General features: G+C 50.7%; 1 protein-coding gene across 3 annotated transcripts in view; it reads right to left on the bottom strand.

Moving 5' to 3' along the window:
• GSG1L (GSG1 like) overlaps positions 1–23,997 on the bottom strand; it is a 252,677-nt gene that overhangs the window by 34,387 nt on the left and 194,293 nt on the right. For all 3 annotated transcript variants that reach the window (XM_068969307.1, XM_068969308.1, XM_068969309.1), the window contains one exon: positions 7,045–7,156. In XM_068969307.1, coding sequence (XP_068825408.1) covers positions 7,045–7,156 — 112 coding nt within the window. The remainder of the gene's footprint in view (positions 1–7,044; positions 7,157–23,997) is intronic.

Raw genomic sequence — 23,997 nt, 5'->3', positions numbered from 1 at the left:
TCTAGTTGCAGTGAGCAGGGTTACTGTGCATTGTGGTGCATGGACTTCCCATTGCGGTGGCTTCTCTTGTTGCAGAGCACAGGCTCTAGGCCCGTGGGCCTCAGTGGTTGTAGCACGTGGGTTCAGTAGCTTTGGAGCACAGGCAATAGTTGCTTCAGGCCTGTGCAGTCTTCCCAAACCAGGGGTATAACCTGTGACCCCTGCATTGGCAGGCAGATTTTTAACCACTAGACCACCGTAGAAGCCCGTGTTCTGGTTTTGATGTGGGTGAGGGGCTCAGGGCTGCATCTGTGAGTCTTCAACTTCCCCACTGCCCAAACCCCAAGGCTCCCAGGCCCACATGCTAGGCACAGGCTGAAAACCTCGAGGGTGGAATGCCCGCTGGAGTTTGCAGCTTACGTGGCTGGACTGGTACAGTGAGGCACGTGGGTGGTTGACCTGGTTTTTGGAGACAAGGACAGAGTGGACACTGTGGCATTGATGGGGGGCGGGCAGTGGGGGTGGCTGTCAGTGAACTCTCTGTCCTCTGGGAGCTACTGGGGTGGGTCATGGGAGGGACGCTAGGGGACCGGATTCAGAGACACTCGGATGCCACCTTGAAATCTACCCCAGGCCCTGCTCAGTGGAAAGACTGTACCTGGTCACTGAGGAAGGCAGTCCTTGCCCACCTTCAGGCCAGATGGGCACAGAGTCACCATGTAGGGCAGGACAAGGCACAAATGCTCCTAATTTAGGCCACCCTTGGTGTCCGTGAATGAAGAGACCAAGAGATGATAACGGCAGGTTCTGGGGGCCCAGCTGGTCCACACCATGGCAGCAGGGCACGCCTGGGCACCACACTGCCCTCTCCCCACTCTGGTCTTGCAGAAAACAAGGCCGGTGTCACCTGCTTCAGGGATATAAGTCAGAGTGAGAGCTTTCTGCTGACCAACACAGCCTCTCAGTAACACCAGCAAACACCCACTGCAGTGGCTTTTTGTAGCCAAGGCTCTTCCAGAACCCCCTCTCCCACTGCAAGGGATCAACTTGCTGCAATGGAGAGAGGGCAGGGCAGCCTGGGTTCCCAGAGAGGGAAAGGGCTAGACCGCTGTTTCCACAGGGTCAGGGAGATTGAAGAGGAGGGGAGACGAAGACAGGAGGAGAGTAGGGAGGCCACATGACACACAGATGGACCCCAGAAGCAAACAGAGAGGGGCCACGCTCCTGGGACCTGGCCTAACCTGCCACTCCTCTGCTGTGTGACCCAGGACAAACTGCTTAACCTCTCTGGGCATCCCATGTTTACAATACAACTCCATGATGGTAGGTTCCCCAGCCCTCATTCTGTCAAGCATTCTGTCAATGCTCAGGGCTGGGGTCTCACTCTATGTGTGCTGGGGTAGGAGGGGCCCTTTTCCCATCTCTCTCCACTTGGACCAAATGCAAAGCAGAAGTAGAAAGTGACCCTGGCTTTCCATTCTCCCATCATCATCAGGAAATGTTGACATTTCAAGTCAGGGTCATGCACCCCAATTCCTGCAGAGTCAGGTGATGACCCAATGAGGAAAGTGTGGGTAAGGCGGTAGGGAGCAGTGGGGACTGGGGTAAGGCGGTGAGCAGGTGATTCATCTAAAGGGGCAGCCTCTACTCAGCCGAAGCTGCCTGCTGCCATGAGGCAACGTGGCTTAGGCGAGGACATATCTTCCGATAGTCAAGAGAAGCCAGAAACCTGGATTTTTATGTCAAATTTTTATGAATTCTCATGTTAGAAATAAATGCAATTTAAAAAAAAAAAACACCATGGCGGGTCAAACAAAACATCTACAGGCTGGGTTCAGCCCTGGGCTGCGTGTAACGTGGTATCTTCTGAGGCTGTGCACAGCACACAGAAGCTTTGTGACCTGGACCTTTGCCCTGTCTCAGCATGTGTCCTCATCCCACAGGTGGGCACGGCAACCCCTCCAAGTGGGGGTCAATGGCAGGAATGAACAGCTCAGGGTTTGTAAAGTGCCTCCAGCCATGCCGGGTACAAAGGAGGTGCTGACCGACCTTGGCCTCATCCACTTGCTCCCCAAGCCAAGCAGCTGCCTGCGTCCCTACGACCCCAGTCCTCAGCGGCTTGCCTTGGCACTGTCACAGGACAACCTGCAGAGAGTTAAGACAGCTGAAAAAAGTAGCAGGCAGGAGAGGTGGAAGGCCTGGGGCACAGGGCAGGGATGGGATTCTTCTGCTTAGTGTGTGTGTGGGGGGGTTGGCTCAGGGAGGGGAGTCGGGGAGTAAGGAGAGGCTGCAGTCAGGGCTGGATCTCGAGGAAACACTAACGTCCTGGGAACCAAGTCCGGGAGACTACAGAGAATGTGCAAGGGATTGCCTGCATGCCCACCAGATGCCATCTTCTCGGACATCTGGATCACATGCCTCTCAAAAAGCCAGCATGGCATTATCAAAGGTCCCCATGTCATTATCACCATTTATAATCACTGCCACTTACAGAGCACTTCTAGTATATAAGCACTCTGAGAGCTGGGGGCCACCTGGTGCTTACAAGGACGCCATTAGACCCGCAGTACTATGATCCCTGCTCCAGAGAGGAAGACGCTGAGACTCAGGGAAGATGGGGCGCTTGCCTTTCATAACAAAACACGCATTGAGCGCCTTCACTGTGCTAATGCCTCACGGGCGTTATTTCACGCAGTCTCCAAAGATGCCCCTTCTCCTGCCCTGAGCCACACCTCCTGGGGTTCATGCTTTGTGCAGCCCTTTCTCCTTGCCTCTGGCCCCGATCCCTTGCTCTTGACCATCAGAACACAGCAGAAGTGACACTGCATGATTTCTGAGGCAGGCTCAGAAAATACACTTGCAGCTTGCATTTGAATCTCTGGGAATGTCTGCTCTTGGGACACTCTCCAGGGACCCCGCCACCATGCCTGAGAAGCTGGTCCAGCTGACAGCCTGAGCCAAGCTCCCAGCTCCAGACAGCACCACTGCCGGTGATGTAAGCACTGAACCCAGGCTGGTGGACACCCAGCCACAGAAACTTCACCTCCCTGGGCAGGTGTGGCTTGAAAGCTGGTCCCCAAGATCAGTTGAGCTCCTCAGAAGTGCAGGACTACAAGCCCAGGGGTTATTCCACCCCAGCTGGGCCAGGAGACAGAGGCTGGCACTGTCTCACCATGGAGCTGGCCTCCTCCCTGGTGGGGGGTGGGGCAGAATTTTGACAAATGGCCTCACACATATTAAACAAGCGAGATGACACTGCACGGCCCTGGCAAGGCCCCAGATGCGGGGGATGAAAAATGGGGCTGATCCATCTTGCAGGCCTCAGTGACAAGGAGAAATGGATCAGCCCTAATAGGGGCCTCACACTGGGGCCTGGCCTTAAATAAGTTAAATGGGAATTGGGTGCCCCCCAGGAGGCCAGCCCAGGGGGAGCTGAGGAACAGGGCAGGAGGTCTGGCTTCCAGAGGAAGAAAGGTTCCTGTGGCCAACACAGCAGGCTGGGCTCCCCGCCAGGTTGGAGGGCCAGCGGATGCTGGAAAGAGAGGCACCCCAGCACCAGCTGAATCCTGGGCAAGTGACCCAACCTTTCTGAGTCTCAGTGTCTACATATACAACAGGGGGTTATTGTGAGTGTTAAATTTCATGTCAGTATCGGTAATATTAGGAAAACTAGTGTTTCCAGGGCACTTAGGTGTGTCATGTGCTAAACACACACAATCTCTCTATTACCCCATCCCCAGAGCAAGCATCTTTTAATTTCAGGGCTGCAGTCACCATCCGCAATGATTTTGGAGCCCAAGAAAATAAAATCTGCCACTGTTTCCATTTCTTCCCCATCTATCTGTCATGTGATGGAACCGGATGCCATGATCTTAGTTTTTTGAATGTTGAGTTTTAAGTCAGCTTTTTCACTCTCCTCTTTCACCTTCCTCAAGAGGCTCTTAGTTCCTCTTCGCCTTCTACCATTAGGGTGATATCATCTACATATCTGAGGTTGTTGATATTCCAGGAGGCGCTGGTGGCAAAGAATCCGCTTGCCGATGCAGGAGATGCAAGACTCACAGGTTCAATCCCTGGGTCGGGAAGAACCCCTGGAGAAGGGAATGGCAACCCACACCAGTATTCTTGCCTGAGAAATCTCATGGACAGAGAAACCTGGTGGGCTACAGTCCGTGGAGTCACAAAGAGTTGGACTTGACTAAGCTCACAAACACACACACACTCTGACAGGCAGAATATAGAGGATGAGACCATAGACTGCAGAGCCAGACTGTCTGGGTTCAAATCCCAGCTCTGCTGCTCACAAGCTGGATTACCTTGGACAGGCTATTTAAGTTCCCCGTGTCTCAGTTTCCCCTCCATGAACCACCCGCCTCACACACTGTTGTGAGGTTCCCTACTGCTGATTCCCTACAACTGTTCTACTTAAAGGTATTGGGGTCTGTGTTGGCCGGTCAAGGTCCCTTTAAGGCAGCAGTCCCCAACCTTCTTGGCCCCAGGGACTGGTTTTGTGGAAGCCAAGTTTTCCACGGACCGGGGCAGTAGGGGGATGGTCTGGGGATGATTCAAGTGTATTACATTTATTGTGCACTTTATTTCCAATATTATTACATCAGCCCCACCTCAGATCATCAGGCATTCGATCCCAGGTGTTGGGGACTTCTGCTTTAAGGCACAGGCCTTTAGCTTTAAGGGGGCGGGGCCAAGCAGAGAGTGGGAAGGGGCAGAAATACAGCAGGAGCCCCCACCGGTCCTAATCAGAGCTCTTTCTGCTCTATTCTGACCATCTCTACCAGAGATGCCCTCTCACTGCCAAGTCTTTGCACCTGCCATCCCCCTGCCCAGCACCTACCTTATCCCCTCCTCCACCAGCTTGTCTGCCAGATTCTCCCCGAGGACCCTCCCCAGGGGAAGCTGGGCCAGGGACCCCTCCTTCCATGCTTCCATGGCTGGCTGATTCCCCCCAACCACCCGCATCATAGCGTGGTTCAGTGGGTAGCGTGCCTACCTGTCCAGAACTCCCGTTACAACGCTGCCTCAGCCACTGCTGTATCCTCAGTAGCTAGCAGCCCCAGCACCAGCTGCCCCTGAATAAGTGCTCACTCAGCTAATGTGTTAAATGCCTGAGTGGATGAATGGTCCCTAAGCTCCAGAACCGGACCACGGATACCCTGTGGAACAGACTATGGTCACTTGTCTTTCCAGGGCACAGTCCTCCTTTTGATAACAGCTCACTCCACTCATGCCCCACCCACAGTTTCCAATTAGAGGATCTCTCCTCCATCTCTCTCTCCAACAGTGTGGATGGGGCAACCCCACCCACCACACCACGTGACTCACGCCAGCCCAATTAGAACAGTCGAGTCCCCTCAGGGTCTAAATCATTGGTTGCAGTACAGTCAGGTGACTTAAGTTAATCCAATGAAAGTTATATCCAGGATTTTGGCTGGCAATATTGGAAAGAGGCCCAGTCTCTCTTCTGGTATTGCTACATTTGTAACATGTAAGCCTAGGACTAGTTTGCCCCAGATGGCGCTAGGAGTAAAGAACCTGCCTGCCCGTGCAGGAGAGGTAAGAGATCCCTGGTTGGGAAGATCCCCTGGAGGACGGCATGGCAGCCCACTCCAGGATTTTTGCCTGGAGAATCCCATGGACAGAGAAGCCTGGCAAGCTATAGCCCATAGGGTCGCAAAGAGTCGTACACGACTGAAGTCACTTAGCACAGCACATAAGCCTAGAACTGGGCTTGGTGACCAAATTTGCTACCACCTGGGGGAAAGTTGCCTATGAGTAAAGCTGACACAAAGACAATGGGGTCAGAAGTGGGGAGAGAATGACTGGGTTCCTGATCAATCACGTGACCACCTGGATCCAGCTGTGCCTGAAGCGGACATTGTGGTAGCTCACTTAGCATCTGTTCCACTCACTCACCATTTAGGAGTGTTGGACTCATTCCTTGTTCCAGAAGAATGGCCCAGCTGAGCCAATCAGCTCATGACATTCCCCCAGCCATGGTGATGATTCAGAAAAGAGAAAATGACCTAAGTTGAGCTCATCAGAGGGAGGGTTGGGGGACGTCAGTGAATGTTAGGGAAAGAGCTCTTTCTCTTCCTGTATCCTGTATGTGAAGCAAAGAGCACCAGCCTCAAAGGAGCTTTCTTAGCACCAGGAGCGAAGCCCACTCAGGGACACATGGGGAGTGAGCAATGCTCCGGTGACCACAGAGGAAGAAAACTCAGCTCTGATGACATCCGCAACTCTGGATCAAACATTCCCTGAAGTCCCTGCCAGGCTGCGCTTTCCATTTACAGGAAGCAATGTGTACCCTTATTGACTGGACTGAGGTGGGTGGGTTTTCCGTTATAATCCATTCCCTCCATCCCCCACAGCTGACCCACCTGGGCTTTTCAATGCTCCTCTTGTCTACTTAGGCCTGGGATTCCATCACTCCCAAGCCAAACAATCCTGACAGTCTGCCTTTATTTCATACACCAAGCTCTAAGGTGCTGGTCCCTGCTCCCTGAATCCAGCACCCTTCCCTAGGCTCTTGACAGCTTCTGTCTCTACTACCGGAGCAGCCTCTAAGGCAGAGGCTGGCCAACTGTCTCCGTAAAGGGCCAGATAGTAAATATTTTAGGCTCAGTGAGCCATTCAGCCTCTGTCATAACTGCTCAGTTCTGCTACTCTAGATTGCAAGCAGCTGTAGACAATATGTAAACGATGAGCCTGGCTATGTCCCAATAAAACTTTATTTATGGACACTGAAATCTGAATGTCCCAGGGTTTTCGCATGTCACAAAATATTCTTCTTCTCTTGATTCATGTTCAAGCATTTAAAAATGTAAAAAGCATCCCTAGTTGCAGAAAAACAGGTGATGGGCTGGATTTGGCCCAGAGACTAGAGTTTGCCAACCTCAGTTCTAGGATCACAAAGCATCTCTGGACTCTGCGTTTCCCCCACTTCCCCTCCCCACTCCCACCTTCCTCTGTTTCCCAACTGAATTGAGCTACTAAAGTCCCAGCATGCCTCAGGGCTCTGGTGTCTGAAAGTCCAAAGCCACTTACCAGAAGGACCACCCGTAGTCCCAGGAATGGGGTCTCCAGTCTTCAGGGCCGAGGCTCACGGTGACCTGGAACACCTGCGTGTACATCATGTGGGCTACCATTCCCAGGAGGCCTGTCGGGGGGAGCAGGACAAGGTGTCAGGAAGCAAGGTGGGGCTTTGTCTACCCACCATAGGCCTGTTAGTGCTGGGGAGAACATGAACCTCCCCAGGAAAGGGCAGCCAGCCAGTGGGACCAGAGCACAGAAGATCAGAGGGCGGTGGTTTTCTAAGCCCACCAAGAAATTTGAGTTCAACCAGAGGGCAAAGGGCAGCACTGGAGAAATTTAAGCAAGAAAGACACGGAGTCAGGTCTGTTTCTGGATGGGCAGCTTTTCTGTTAGGGACCAGATAAGTCAAAATTTTAGGCTCTGTGGGTTGGGCCATGCGGTCTCTATTGCAACTATTCAACTCTACTGTATTAGCACAAAGGAACCTCAGACAGTGCACAAAGGGATGAACACGACTGTGTGCCAATAAAACTTTATTTACAAAAGCAAGTGTTGGGCCAGGTTTAGCCAATGGGCCAGAGTTTGCTGATACCTGTGTTAGAAGGTCATTTGAGAGAAACTGCTTAGAGAGTGTTTATCAAACTGCAGGTCTTGATGCATTAGACAAGTGGATTATGAGATCAACTTCATGGATTGCAACCAGCATTTTAAAAAACTATTGGAATGGAATAGAAATATCTGATAACATCAAATGTAGCAGGAGTAAATATTGCTTTGTGAAACTTTCAGCTCTATGCACATGTGTCTCTGTGTACGGCTGTGTGTGTAGCGATTGTAATTATGAAGTGTTTTTCTGTGGCTCATGTCAAAAATTTTGGAACTGGCTGGGAGGACTTTGATTCCAAAGGATCTGAGTGGGAATCTTTTTTTACCATGTGGCCCTGGGTGAGGTACCTCCCTCCTCTGAGCCTCAAGTCTTTCAACCCTAAAATGAAGATTATGACAGATTAGGTGAAAACTGACTGAAATGAAGCAAGGCAGCCTCCATGTCTGCTGCCTAGCAGGCATGCAACTGATACAGTTACCAGGGTTATTATAAGACAGGGGACATTGTACTCTGTGGATCATGGCATCTAGAGCCTTGCGGGTGCCACGGCAATGTGGCTAACTGGCACATACCTAAGTTTAAATGGAGCGATACAGTATTGATGAGGACGGAAGGGGTAGATGACAAGAGGAAGGAAGGAAACCAATAACGCATGTGTACCTACTGTGTGCCAGGCACTCGTCAGACTCTTTCACCTCCATTATTAACTTTCACAACAACCCTCTGAAGTAAGTAAGATGATGTGGGCCATATACCATTGTTCAGGCTGCCCACTGCACAATTCCATAGGGCTCCATTCACATCAAAGTCTAGGCGCATGTCACTCCCTGAAGTCAAAGCAAAACCACACCTCTAATATAGTCGTCCTGACTGTGATTATTCCCGTTTCACAGGTGAGAAAACAGAAGCTCAGAGTGGTCAAGTCTGTCCCAGGTCACAAAGAGAGTAAATGGCTCAGTTGTGACTGGGGCCCAGATCCAAATGGCCTTAAAGCCAAGGTTCTTCCCAAGCTGCCGAGAAGGCATCTCTCTTGTTGCCCAGTCACCCTTTCCCCTCTGATGCAAGAGAAGAGACGGAGATAAAGAGAGGGGTAAAGAAGGAGAAGGCAATGGCGCCCCACTCCAGTACTCCTGCCTGGAAAATCCCAAGGACGGAGGAGCCTGGTAGGCTGCAGTCCATGGGGTCGCTAAAAGTCAGACACGACTGAGTGACCTCACTTTCACTTTTCACTGTCATGCATTGGAGAAGGAAATGGCAACCCTCTCCAGTGTTCTTGCCTGGAGAACCCCAGGGATGGCGGAGCCTGGTGGGCTGCCATCTATGGGTTCACACAGAGTCGGACACAACTGACGCGACTTAGCAGCAGCAGCAGCAGAGATAAGAAAAGGCAGAAGTAAAGAGGAAGTGAGGCTCTGAGTCCTGAATCCAGAGTTAGGGGCAGGAGTGAGGGTGTAGGTGGACATCCTGTGTTCCCACAGTGTGAAGGTAAAAAGAATTTTTTTTTTTGCCGCCAGGCATGCAGGGTCTTAGTTCCCCGATTAGGGATCAAACCTGTGCCCCCTGCAGTGGAAGCATGGAGTCTTAACCACTGGATCGCCAGGGAAGTCCCTTGAATGTAAAGGTTTAACGACACGTTCTCTGAAGACAGAAAAATAAAGAAGCTATGATTTGTAGTGTTTGCCAGCTTTCATGGTGTGGATAATCCCACTGTGGTCAGTTTCAAGCTACCAAGGTGATGTCACTGAAAGCAGAGCAGAGGAAAGATGTGCATGGTTGGGGCTTGGGGGCTGAGCCGGCAGGATCCAGAACATCTGTCTCCTTCCAGTCACCTCACCCCAGGTGCCCCGGAGACAGAGGACTCAGCTGGCTGCCCGCATCTCTGGGCTGAAGCCAGCCTATCATGGACCTCTGGCCTCAGATAAGGGGTGCTCCTCAGGGCTGGTAAGGTGTACTTGAGCCAGGAAATCAAGGAAGGGGGTGATCGTGACAGGTGCTGAGGCCCCCAAAGACTCCTAAGGGCTCAGCCTGCCCCAGGCTGTCTCTGCCAGGCTTAGACCTCATACATAGTCATGCCCCAGCAAAGGTAGGCTAGAAACCTCTCCCGTCCCCTCTGCCTTGGCTCTCTCTGTTGGAAGGAAACAAGGGTTGAGCCGTATGGATATTCTCTTTTCCTTTTTCTGTTTATTTATTTGTGTGTTTTTGGCTGTGCTGGGTCTTTGTTGCTGCGTGCAGGCTTTCTGCAGTTGCAGCAAGTGGGGGCCACTCTTAGCTGCGGTGTGCGGGCTTCTCATTGTAGCGGTTCCTCTTGCTGAGGAACACAGGCTCCAGGGCACAGGGCTTCAGTGGTTGCGGTGTGTGGGCTCAGTTGTTGTAGGTCTGTAACATGGGCTAGAACATGGGCTCAGTAGTTGGGGTGCAGGGGCTCAGCTGCTCCAAGGCACGTGAGATCTCAGTTCAGGATGGAAACCTGAGCTCCCTGCACCGGCGGGCAGTATGCCTAACCACTGGACCACCAGGGAAGTCCCTCTGATTTTTCTTTACTTGACCTAATTCTTGGTGAACTTCCAAAAAGTACATACTGCTGCTGCTACTGCTAAGTCACTTCACTCGTGTCCGACTCTGTGCGACCCCAGAGACGGCAGCCCACCAGGCTCCCCTGTCCCTGGGATTCTCCAGGCAAGAACACTGGAGTGGGTTGCCATTTCCTTCTCCAGTAAATGAAAGGGAAAGGTGAAAGTGAAGTCGCTCAGTCGTGTCCGACTCTTAGCGACCCCATGGACTGCAGCCCACCAGGCTCCTCTGTCCATAGGATTTTCCAGGCAAGAGTACTGGAGTAGGGTGCCATTGCCTTCTCCAAAAAAGTACATAAGACATACCTTATTCTTTGGAACTGATGCATAAGATTTCTTGATAATGATATATCATGTTTTATTTATCCAACCAGTTGACACTATTTCCAGCTTTTTTGCTCCCTAAATGAATGCTGCAATGAACACACTTCTACAAGTCTCTTTGTGCAGACAAGCAAGTATTTCTCCAGCATGAAAAACAAGAGGAACTGCCGGGTCATAAACACCGTGTACGTTTTGAATTTTGATCAATGTCAGTGAATTGCTCACCTGAGAAGCAGAACCTTGTGGAACTTCTGCCAGCTGTTAGAATCCTCACCCAAATCCTCACCAATACTTCATACTATAAAACATTACAAATCGTATCCACGGCATGGTGAAAAATGACACCTCAACATTGTTTTAAATTTTACATTTCCCTCCTTACTAGTAAGCTTGGGCATTTTTCTTGTGTTTATTAACCATTTATATTTCTTATTCTATGATTGTATCCTTTGTCAATTTCCTTTTTTAAAAAAATCTTTATCAACTGATATAAGTTCTTTTTGTGTTCTGGATACTAACCGTATTTGTTATATTGACTCCAAACAGTTTACCGTTTGTCTTTTCTCATGTGTAGCTCATCTGTTTTTAATTAATAGGTTTTATTTTTTAGAGAAGTTTTAAGTTTACAGAAAAAGGTTCAGAAAATAGTTCCAGAGTTCCCAAATCCACCCCCCCCATTCCCCCACAGTTTCTCCTATGATTAACAACTTTCAATAGTGTGTACTTTTGTTACAACTGATGAGACAGTAGGAATACATTGCTGTGCTGGGCTTAGTTGCTCAGTCATGTACAACTCTTTGTGACCCCATGGACTGCAGCCCATCAGGCTCCTCTGTCCATGGGGATTCTCCAGGCAAGAATACTGGAGTGGGTTGCCATGCCCTCCTCCAGGGGAGTTTCCCAACCTAGGGATCGAACCCAGGTCTGCTGCGTTGCTGGTGAATTCTTTCCTGATTGAGCCACCAGGGAAGCCCAAGAAGGCTGGAGTGGATAGCCTATCCCTTCTCCAGGGGGTCTTCCTGACCCAGGAACCCAACCAGGGTCTCCTGCGTGGCAGGCAGATTCTTTACCAGCTGAGCTACCGGGGAAGCCCCAGGGACACATTATTACTAACTCCATCGTTTACATTAGGGTTCACTCTCTGTGTTGTACAGTCTGTGGATTTTGACAAAGGCAAAGTGACATGTATTCACCATTGTGTCCAATAGTTATGACCCTAAAAATCCCCTATGCTCCACCTGGTCAACCCTCCCTCCTTAAACCCTGGCAACCAGTGATCTTTTTACTGTCTCCATGGCTTGGGTGCTTTCAGAATGTCATAGAGTTGGAATCACATAGTATGTAGCCTTTTCTGATTGACTTCTCTCACTTAACAATATGGATTTAAGGTTCCTCCATGTGCTTCCTGGCTTGATTACGCTTTTCCTTTTATTCCTGAATGATATTGCACTGTACGGATGTATCACAGGTTATTACTCATTCACTTATTGAAGGACTTCTTAGTTGCTTCGAAGTTTTGACAGTTATGAATAAAGCTGTTTTTGTCATCTACTTTGATTATTTATTATAGTCAAAGTTAGCAGTCTTTTGATGTTTAGTTTTTGCTTCCTGTGTCTACTTTAAGAAAATCAACACTCTCCTATATTTTTCTAACATACTTACAGATATTTATGTTGATTCATCTGGACTTTATCTTGGTAAGTGGCATGAGATAAGGATATAACTTTATTTTTTTTTAATGAGTAGTTAATGGCTTTGAACCCTTATAGAACAAACTGTTCTTTCCCCACTGACTTTATTTTATAATTTTATTTCTGAGTTGTAAAAAAAGTGAGTTAACTTTCATTGGAGTATAGTTGCTTCACAATGTTGTGTTAGTTTCTCCTGAACAGCGAAGTGAGTCAACTGTGCATAGACATATATCCCGACTGACTTTACATCATGATTTTGTACCATATGCCAAGTCTCACGTGGCATGTCTGCTCTTAGCTCATCATTCTGTGCCATGAATTTCTTTGATGCTGCACTGTCTTCGTCACTGTGACTTCCGGTGGAGTCTTTTGGCTCGAAGGACAGGTCTCTGTTCCTTTTAGCCCATTGTTCACTCCCTCCAGAAGTGCTACCCTACCCAGAGCCTTGCTCCCCAGATGGTGCTAATGGTAAAGAATCCACCTGCCAAGGCAGGAGACGTGGGTTCGATCCCTGGGTTGGGAAGATTCCCTGGAGAAGGAAATGGCAACCCACTCCAGTATTCTTGCCTGGAGAATCCCATGGACAGAGGAGCCTGGCGGGCTGCAGTCCATAGGGTCGCAAAGAGTCATGCGGGACTGAAGCAACACAGCGCGCACACACACATTCTCGCTCCCTCTGTGGGGCTCATTCCTTAGCCCCATCCCAACCTTGCCCCCTGCCCCAGTCTCCGTCTGAGGGCTGGACCTTGCTCTCCAAACCCTCAGCTGTTGTAACATCTTCAGTTTCTTCCTCACCATGCCAGTCCAGATGCTCTCTGAGTTTATCGGACCTGTCACTGCCTTGATTTTCTCATCTATAAAGTGGGAATGGTAGCAGGCATACACAATGTCAGAAAGCATCCACTAAAGAAGGAAAATGTTCATAAGAACAACTACCCCACACACTAGGACAGTGGGGACGCAACAGTATTTTAACACAAAAACTACCAACTAGACCCAGAAGCTGAACCCAGCCTGTTGACAGAATAATCAATTCTCCAAATTGTTACTTTAGAAATGCATTGATTTCTCAATTGAATCACATTTATTCCCAAATATGAAAGGCCATGCTTTAAGAAAAGTCAATAAATGAAGCGTACAAATCATTCAAAGATAGGTTGGTGAGATTTTCTGGTTGCATTCTAAAGACGCTGCTTAAAAAACTGGGCCCTCAATCAAGTTTCAGGAAGCATGTTTGTTCTGTGAAGTGCGATCCACCAACATCTGCTGTAAGAATCTTCAGCAGGAGGAATTGTTTCTAATTCATTCTGAGTTAAAAAGTGACTTTCTGTCGAGTTACGGCACCTCCTATAAATTAGCGGCAACTAAATGAACGTGGCTTTCTCTGCTGCGACCGCTGCTTCCTGGCGTGGGCCCACACCAGGAAACTCGCAGCTGTAAATCTCTCATCCTGTGGTTTCTCCCAACTCCTGACACCATAAATGGGATTTCCAGCCAGGGTGGTGAAGCAAGCATGGCTCCTCCCTGTCCTCTGGGAGACCTGGGAGAGCAATGGGGTGAAGGATACTGGCCAAGGGCTCAGAGCTGGGCTGAGTGTGGTGCCCACCGGAACCGGAACCCAAGACAAAAAAAGCTGCCATGACCCCCAGCCCACCCTCCACTGGTCAGACCGAGGAAGCTGAAACCTGTTGTCAAGGCAAGAGGGGCTGGTATGGGGCCAGAATAAAGAGACAATTTGGGAGAGTCAGATCCCTGGGTTGGGAAGATCCCCTGGAGCAGGGCACGGCAACCCACTCCAGGATTCTCGCGTGGAGAATCCCCATGGACAGAGGAGCCTGGCGGGCTATAGTCCATGGGGTCGCAAAGAGTTAAGACACGACTGAAGGGACTTAGCACGCACGGAGGGTCAAGAGGTGAACCCAGAGGAAAGCAGGAGTGATACAAAGGAAGGGGGAGGGGCTGGTTTCCAGCTCTCTCACCAACTGTGTGACCTGGATTACCTCACCTGTCTGTGCCTCAGTTTCCTCAGCTGTAATAAGAGGATAATAACAACTGCCTCAGTGGCTCAGAGGTAAAGAATCTGCCTGCCAACTCAGGAGACTCAGAAGACTCGGGTTTGATCCCTGAGTTGGGAAGTCCTCTGGAACAGGAAATGGCAATCCACTCCAGTATTTCTGCCTGGAGAATCCCAGGGACAGAGGAGAGCCTGGTGGGCTACAGTCCCTGGGGCTGCCAAGAGTCGGACACGAGTGAGCGACTGAGCATGCGTGCAGATTGGTATGAGGATTAAGTGGCTTACGCAGTAAAGCAAGCACTTGGAACAGTGTTTGGCTCATAATCAGCCCTGTATACGTGTTTCATGAATGAACGAACACGTGCTTAGAGCTCGCTGTGTAGGCTCCTTGCCTGTACCCTAGTCCAGGGTCCAGGCCTGTTTCGCTCTCCAGTGACTCCCCAGCACCGAGCCCAGGGCCCGGCACATAGTAAGTGTGCTGCAGGTGTTTGTTAAATGAATGCTGAGTGCAAGGTGCTTTGGGGAACTGGGCTGGCTGGTGTAAAGGTTTAGGGTCTGGGATATGGGGAGAAGCTAGGACAGGGCCCGATTTGAAAACTCTGGAGAGCAAATTGTCTACAGACATGAACAAATGTCAGACTCATCGTTTGTTTATTTATTCTTCATTCACTCAATCAGTCATCGAATATTTATCCATGCTTTTCATATGCCAAGCATTGTTCCTGGGGACGTGGTGGGGGGAACCCTGCTCTCAGGGTCTCAGGTTCTAGTGGAGAGATCCACACAAGCACATTGATTAACAAGAAAATGTCAGACAGTGAAGAGTGAGAAATGAAATAGGGCAAATGCTGGGGGCTTTCCAGAGTGGGTGGCCAGGGAGAGCCTCTCCCAGGAGGTGACTCAAATCAGCAGAGATTTGAGCGGGGAACTGGAGGCAGCCACACGGAGGTCTGGGGAAGAGCATTCCAGACGCAGGGAGTGACTGGCTGGGGCAAAGGCTTGGAGCCAGCAGAGCAGCAGAGTGGGAAAGGGGCAGGGGGTTGGGGGAATTAAAGAGGGGTTAGGAAGGCAGGCAAGAGCTAGGACCTTGTAGATCATGGTGGGGAGTCTGGCTTTCTTCTCAGTACAACGGGTGCCATTGTAGAGGGTGGAAGCAGGGGCCTAATTTACATTTTAGATCGTTCTGGTTGCAGTGTGAAGACAGATGAAGGAAGTGGGGGTAGAGAAGGGAGCCCAGGTCCAGCTGTTGCTGCTTGAACTAAAGTTGTTGCCAGCTCCCGGGCGGGTTTTGAGGGTGGATTACTCAAGACCTGCTGGGTGTGGAGGGCCAGAGCTACCCAGCGATTGGGAGGACCGTGGGGGTTGGATTTGGGCAATTGGATGGATGATGGTGCCAATCACAAAAATGAAGATGGCGGGAGGAAGATGCCTGGGTGAGTCAAACCCCACCTGGGCCAAGTTAATTTGAAATGCCTATATTAAACCCACGCTGAGACATCATACCAGCAGTTGGGTGTACAAGTTTGAGGCCTGGGAAACAGAGCTGGAGATTTAAATGCATGTGCCATTGGTATGTGGACGTGGGCCTACAAGAGACCACCTGGGCGCAGATGGTAGGGAGAGCAAAGAAATGTCAAGAATGGGGCCAATGTCCAGAGCTGAGCAGGGTAGGCAGGTCCAGCAGAGGAGAGTGAGGACCAGAGGGCGGGAAAGAAAGAAATGAAAGTGAAGTCGCTCAGTCGTGTCTGACTCTTTGCAACCCCAAGGACTGTAGCCTACCAGGCTCCTCTGTCCGTCCATGGGATTTTCCAGGCAAGAGTACTGGAGTGGGTTGCCACTGAAAACCAGAGGCAGCACTGCCAAGGCCAGGAGAAGGATGCACACTGAGGAGGAGGAAGCAGTTTGTTGGGTCAGAGATGAAGACCTGGAAGTGATTGATGGATTTGCCAACATGGAGTCCATGGGGGCAGATGCTCCATGGAACAGGCTGAGTAGAGGAAAGAAAACAGCCGGACAGAGAGAAGACGTCCAAACTCGCTGCATGGAGAAGCCAAAAGATGAGGCGATAGCAGAGGGGGCCTGGAGTTCAGGGAGGGTTCCTGAAGAGGGGAGATACAGGATGTTCCCACCTTTACCCAGAGCACTCCAAGTAGACAGAGGGAGCCTGAGAGCACAGATGAGCCAGAGAGCAATAGAAACCAGGGAGAGAGAAGATTCTGGAAGACAAAGAAGCTGGCCTTTTAAAGTCAAGTTTATTTATTTGTTTTTGACCGCACTGAGTCTTCCTTGCTGCGTGCAGGCTTTCTCTAGTTGCGCCAAGCAGGGGCTACTCCCTAGCTGAGTGCAGGCTTCTCATTGTGGTGGCTTCCCTTGTTGTAGAGCATGGGCCCTAGAGCTCGTGGGCTCCAGTGGTTAGCTCCACGGCATGTGGGATCTTCCCAGACCAGGGATCGAACCTGTGTCCCCTGTACTGCAAGGCGGACTTTTATCCATTGCTCCACCAAGAAGTCCTGGAGCTGGCTTTTGAAGGAAGCTGGGACTCCTGGCACAAAAGAAGGAGAAGGCCAGCAGGTGCGTGCAGGCCCCAGTTCAGGAATGGCTCTGCTTCTCCCTCTCTCCCAGGAGGCCAGGCCACCAGCTGAGAGCGAGACAGCAGATGGGGGGAGGTTTGAGGAACCAGGAGACGGTGTGAAACGGTCCTTTCAGAGTATGGGAAGTACAGAGAAACCATACTCTGTGTGGCAGTGTGTGTGGCCAGCGGGGCCGTGCTGCTTGTGTGTGACGCTTGTGCTCAGGAATTTAAAGTGAGGCCACGCAGTGTGGCCGCAGGTAGCGGGTGGGGATAGGAGTCAGCCTGACCACATGGAGTTGTGCCTCCTGGGGCTGGAGGACACACAGGAGGGCCAAGCCAGGATGCCTCCTCTGGGGAAGGATACAGAGCAACGAGGTCCAGCTGACTTCCAGACCTCCTCTTGCCTCCAGCCTCCCTCTCTTTCATAGGGTTTGGATGTATGATGCTGGTGGCATGCTCCATTTAATTGAGATATCAGAGGGATCCACTGATGAATTAATTTTTAATAGAGTTTACCATTAAAGGCACTGTCCAAGTTATTACTCAGAACACTCAGGGGACGTTCATGTCTAAACAAGTATTCTGTGTACGTGGGCCGTGATCTGGACTTGCCAATATCTCGGGCGTATCATGTCAGAGATGTAAGACAGACAGGCCCCTGGGGACCTGGAGGAAGCTGAAATCAGATGAGGTAGGGCAGGAAGGTAGCAAAGGGAAACCCCTGCAAGGGCAGCTTGATCTTTAGTCATTAGTCGCTGAGCATGTATTGAGCACCTGCTGTGTTCCAGGCCACCTTCTAGCTGGGGAAATATGATGGGGGATCAGTGACCTGGCTTCAGTGCTCTCAGGGAGGACAGAGAAAATGGGATGCCTGTGCGGCAGGGCAGTTAATGGGGGAAGGCTGGGGGCCTACAGGAATCCGAGCTGGGGCTCTGAGACCAAGTCTGGGGGGTCAGGAAAGGCTTCTACAGGGGGTGACATTCAAGCAGAGCAGAACCGGGAGGGTGGACCAAACAGCGGAGCAGCCCTGGCCAAGCCCACAGGCATCAGGGCTTGGTGGGGCCGTGATGAGCCGTTAGGTAGGGCGTGTGGGTGGAGAGAGCACTGCTGGAGGGGTAAACAAGACACTGCGTGGAAAGTTTTGAAGCCATACTGGGAGTTCAGGCTTTCTCCTGAGAGCAATGGGCAGGAATTGCATAATTGTAAGTTTGGGGGTGAGAACCAGGCAGCCTTTTTTTCCTCTCTCTCTGTTTTCCTTAGATTATTTCATTGGAGGATAATTACAACATTGTGATGGGTTTTGCCATACGTCAACATGAATCGCCCATAGGTATACATGTATTTCCCCCCGCATCCTGAAGCCCCCTCCCACCTCCCTGCCCACCCTATCCCTCTAGCCCTCTCTTGCCACTGATGGAGGACAGATTGGCAAGAAGGTGGCAGGCAGGGAGGTCCTGGAGGGGCAGTTGAGTGAGAGGATGAGGCCAGGAGGAGGGTACTGAGCGGGGTGGGCAGGTGTCTGGAGGAGCCACGTCCGGCACTGCAGAGACGGATGGAGTCCTAGCAAAGCCTTGGGCCCTGGAGAGCCCTGACTCAGGAAAGGGGACGGACTGGGAGAAGCTGGTGGGACTGACCCGATTAACATCAGCCCTATAACATCCTCCCACGGAAAGAAAACTGGGGGAGGCCAAAGGTTGGTATTTCTGACACCAATCAACGTGGGGGCAGACAGAAAAAGAAACCCCTTATCTGTGCACATCTGAAACATCCAGATGTTTGCCCTGATGGGGGCTAAAGGCTGACTCTCCCTCCTGCCCTTTGGCCCGGGGAGGAAACCATACCGGGCATGCCTGTACTTAAAACCATCCCCGAGAAGCCGAGCTGATGCTATGTTTAAAGCTTGCCCAGATCTATTTTTAAAGAACAGGCTATTTTTAGATACTCTCCCGAGAACCCACAGCCTCTCTTGATAGCATATTTCAAGGTTTAAAAAGTTCCTCCTTACACATAACCTAAATCTTTCCAGCGCCAATTTAAGCTAATTTCTTGCTCTGCCCTCTGAGGACAAGGGGGATGGGGGCGAGCCGGTTGGCATCTTCCTGAGAAGAACCTTCCCAGAGCTTGGCAATTACCGAGCCACCCCTCAACTCTGTCATCTGGCACTAGACCATTCCAATTATTCTGCCCTTGCTCCAGTGGTCTCCTTCTAGGCCCCCTGAGTCATTAGCATTACTCCTGTTTGGATTCTGCCCATTTCTCTCTTTGCCCTTTAAAGTGAAGTGGCCCAAGTCAGAGCTGGCATTTAAGGAGGGATCAAGGTGGTGCTAGGGATCAAGGTAAAGAACTCTCCTGCCAATGCAGGAGACATAAGAGATGCAGGTTCGATCCCTCGGTCGGGAAGATGTCCTGGAGGAGGGCATGGCAACCCATTCCAATATTCTTGCTTGGAGAATCCCATGGACAGAGGAGCCTGGCAGGCTACAGTCTATAGGGTTGCACAGAGTCAGACATGACTGAAGCGACTTAGCATGCACACACATAATGTTTACTGAATCCCCACCAGCTTCTGTCACCTGGCTACCCCCATCCAGCCCCGAGAGAATGAATGGGCTCAGACAGCCCAGCCCCGAGGTGGGGGTCTAGAATGAGTCCAGAGGCCACGCCCCAGTTCTTGGTGAGTCTCGGGTTAGGGAAAATACTGGCTGAAACCACCCACCCTGGGTGGGTGGCCAGGCACCACAGTAACCATTTGCATGAGTTATTTTATGACAGAAAACCCTGGTAAGGAACACAGAACTAACAAATCACCACCAACTGGAGGAATTCGGGAAAGATCAATAGGACAGAGGAGATATCAGTCCACATGTCGCCCCAGAATCCTCCTCACCGGAATCCATCTTGGCTGAGCGATGCGCACACCACCAGGAAGGACCCTGAGTCAGAATGACTGGCCACAGACAACCCGGCAACTAATCTCATCACTGTAAAACCCAAGATGGTGAGCCACGTGGCCGAGCAGATCTGGGCTCCCTTACCCTCCTGCTCTCCACCAGTGCCTCTTCCCAATACAGCCTCTTGCTTTGTCAGCATGTGTATCTCCTCCGACAATTTATTTCTGAGTGTTAGACAAGAGCCCACTCTTGGGCCCTGGAAGGGGTTGCCTTTTCTGCAATAGGCTCAGACACCCCCGTCCCCCAGGTGAGAGTCTGGAATGAGTCCAGAGGCCATGCCCCCAGTGGATCTTGGGGTTGTTGCTACTATTGCTGATGTCCAACTCTTTGCAACCCCATGGCCTGCAGCATGCCAGGCTTCCCTGTCCTTCACTATCTCCCAGAGTTTGCTCCCAGAGATTCATGTCCATTGAGTCGGTGATGCCATCCAACCATCTCAGCCTGTTGTCCCCTTCTCCTCCTGCTCTCAATCTTTCCCAGCATCAGGGTCTTCTCCAATGAGTCGGCTCTTCCCACCCAGTGGCCCGGGGCAATTTGGTGGTGGAGGATTTTTTTTTTTCATGTTAGCAGATATGTCCCCACACCCGCCTTCATTTGGGTCACTAGACAGAAGACCTCCATGGCCTTGGCTGTCACAGATGACTGGGAAAACAAGAATCAGACCCCTGGCTGTGGGGATTTCTAAAGCCTACATGCAGGTGTTCCAGGAAAAGGCTTAGAAGCATATATGATCAAGCAGAGCCGGTTTCTCCCCACTCTACCTGGAGACCAGGTAAAGTTGTCTGCCTGGGGGAAGCGGGAAGAAGAGGAGGACAAAGAGAGGATAGTGGATCCCAGTGAAACAGGAGGGAAACGAACTGGCAGGACACAGCCTTTGAAAGAATGACGTAGCCCAAGGACATGTCTTGAAACGCACTGGTTCCAAACTGGGAAAGGAGTACATAAAGGCTGTATATTGTCACCCTGCTTATTTAACTTATATGCAGAGTACATCATACAAAATACCAGGCTGGATGAAGCACAAGCTGAAATCAAGGTTGCCAGGAGAAATATCAGTAACCTCAGATACGCAAATGACACCACCCTATGGCAGAAAGTGAAGAAGAACTAAAGAAGCTCTTGATGAAATTGAAAGAGGAGAGTGGAAAAGCTGGCTTAAAACTCAACATTCAAAAAACTAAGATCATGGCAACAGATCCCATCACTTCATGGCAAATAGATGGGGAAACAATAGAAATAGTGACAGACTTTATTTTCTTGGGCTCCAAAATCACTGCAGATAGTGACTGCAGCCATGAAATTAAAAGACGCTTGCTCCTTGGAAGAAAAGCTATGGCCGACCTAGACAGCATATTAAAAAGCAGAGACATTACTTTGCCAATAAAGGTCTGTCTAGTCAAAGTCATGGTTTTTCCAATAGTCATGTATGGATGTGAGAGTTGGACCATAAAGAAAGCAGAGTGCCGAAGAACTGATGCTTTCGAACTGTGGTGTTGGAGAAGACTCTTGAGAGGCCCTTGGACTGCAAGGAAATCAAACCAGTCCATCCTAAAGGAATTCAATCCTGACTATTCATTGGAAGGACTGATGTTGAAGCTAAAACTCCAATACTTTGGCCACCTGATGCAAAGAACTGACTCATTAGAAAAGACCCTGATGCTGGGGAAGATTGAAGGCAGGAGGGGAAGGGGATGACAGAGGATGAGATGGTTGGATGACAAGCTCCGAGAGCTGGTGATGGACCGGGAAGCCTGGTGTGCTGCAGTCCATGGGGTCGCAAAGAGTAGGACACAAATGAGCTACTGAACTGAACTGAAAAGTGAAACTGAAAGTCACTCTGTCTATCCACCTCTTTGTGACCTCATGGACTACAGAGTCCATGGAATTCTCCAGGCCAGAATACTGGAGTGGGTAGCCTTTCCCTTCTCAGGGGATCTTCCCAACCCAGGGATCGAACCCAGGTCTCCCCACATTGTAGGCAGATTCTTCACCAGCTGAGCCACCACAGAAGCCCAAGAATACTGGAGTGGGTAACCTTTCCCTTCTCCAGCAGATCTTTCCCAGGAATCAAACTGGGCTCTCCTGTATTGCAGGCGGATTCTTTACCAGCTGAGCTACCAGGGAAACCCTGAACTAAAGGACACGACATAAACCAATTAGAACCAAACAGGTCGACGATGGCAGACAAGTCGCCTTCCACGAGACCTTGAGTCTCAGTATATGTTCATTGTAACCCATCAGCAACCTAAAGGACACACCCACAGGTGCATGCTGGTCCCAAGGCTGACCACAAAGGTCAAAAAGTGGGTGGTAGCTCAACTCCCGGAAATCCCCACCTCTTACCTGAAATAGTCGGAGTAATCCTCCCACGCATTAGCCTATGAAATTACCCAGCCCCAAAACTAACCACCCCAGATTTCGAGGCCATCCTCACCTTCTAAGGCGGCTGACGCTCTGTCTGTGAAGCATGTTTCTCTCTAAATAAATCCACTTCTTACATATCCCGCACCACTTTGACTCTCACTGAATTCTTTCTGTGATGAGACACCAAGAACCTGAGCTTCATTAAGTCCTGAAAGCAGGTTTGTCATCTCAGTTAGAAGACCATGAGTTTTGGCCAGGTTTTGGACATGTGGGTTCAAGTACCAAACTGAGGTCCACAGTTTCACCAGGAGAGAATGGATTCAATGATGCAGGTATAAGGAGGGCAGCCCCAGGGTCCCGGCCGCCACGTCATCCCTGGGAGCACATGGGAATGAATTGGCCTCTGCAAAGGGTCTTGTGCCATCTAAGTGGACAGGGGACATCCTGGGTGTTGATCCACACGCTCACAGACAGGGCCAGCACATCCTATTCAGAACGAGTGCTGTCCGCCTGAGTACCAGCCCTGGACTCCCGTGTGACTCTTCACGTGGACAACCCCACTGTGGCAGACTTGGGTGCTCCTAAGACCCCCGAGAAGGAAGGCAGGCCCTCTGGCCTAGAGGATAATGGTGGGAGGAAGAGGAGAAAGTCCCCTGGCCTGTGCTTGGGGGACACTCAGTAAAGCCCGCTGGGAACGTCACACAGAGATCCAGGCAGAGACGGGAGGCCCCCTTCACAGGTACACATGCCCAAGTCATGGTCCTGCCCCCTCCCCACCTTGTCCCACATCTCCACCCTGGAAATCCACATACCAAAGCTCGTGGTCTTGACATTCCATCTAAGCCTTGGACGTGGGCTGCCTCTGTGGGGAACAGCCTTGACTCTGCAAAATGGAGCAGAACCCTGTGGGCCTCCTGGGCATGAAAGCCTTTCTGTGTCCCCCATTTCTTGTTATAGGAAAAGAATTCATTCACCCTCCGTGACTTTTCCTGAGTCCCAAGAGGCAGGTCAAAACAGTTGCTAATTAGGGAAGGGACAGAGGCGAAGACAGGGGAGGAAGAGCCAAGAAACAATAGTGCGGGGACCTCCCTGGGGGTACAGTGGGTGAGAGTCTGCCTGCCAATGCAGGAGACAGGGGTTCGATCCCTGGCCTGGGAAGGTTCCACATGCTGTGGAGCAACTAAGCCTGTGCGCCCTAACTACTGAGCCAGCACTCTAGAGCCCATGAGCTGCAACTACTGAGCTGACGAGCCACAACTACTGAGTTTTCGTGCTACAACTACTGAAGCCTGTGGTCCTAGAGCCTGTGCTTTGCAACAAGTCATCGCAATAAGAAGCCTGGGTACTGCAACAAAACGTAGCCTCTGCTTGCCACAACTAGAGAAAATCCGCCTGCAGCAACAAAGACCCAGCACAACCCAAAATAAAATGAATTAATTAAAGAAAAAACAGTGCATCCTTGGGGTAGGGTCCTGCTCCCTGATCAAGGGATACACACAACGATATCTTTGAATTGGTTTGCAGATACTGAAACCCTCACCAAGTGGGAGAAATTGACTGAACACTGCCCACAAGCACATAGACCCTAGACAGGTTGGAACCAGAAGGTTGATGATGCTGACTCCCACTTACCACCAACCAATCAGAAGAATGTCCATGAGCTGACCACGCCCTGCTCCTTGAACACTGTCAGACTGCTCACAGACCCCCACTCCAGGTCAGGACACACAGTTCTGAGGGCACACAGCCCCCTGTGACCCCCTTTGCCTGGCAAAGCAATGCAGCTGTTCTTTACTACTTCACCCAAAACTCCATCTCTGAGATTTAATTTGGTGTCAGGGGACAGAGGCTGGATTCGGCTTCACCTGGGCA

This window comes from Capricornis sumatraensis, chromosome 3, assembly GCF_032405125.1.
Source record: "Capricornis sumatraensis isolate serow.1 chromosome 3, serow.2, whole genome shotgun sequence".
Taxonomy (NCBI): Eukaryota; Metazoa; Chordata; class Mammalia; order Artiodactyla; family Bovidae; genus Capricornis; species Capricornis sumatraensis.
The sequence above is the reverse complement of the archived record's forward strand: the minus strand, read 5'-3'. Positions and strand labels throughout refer to the sequence as shown.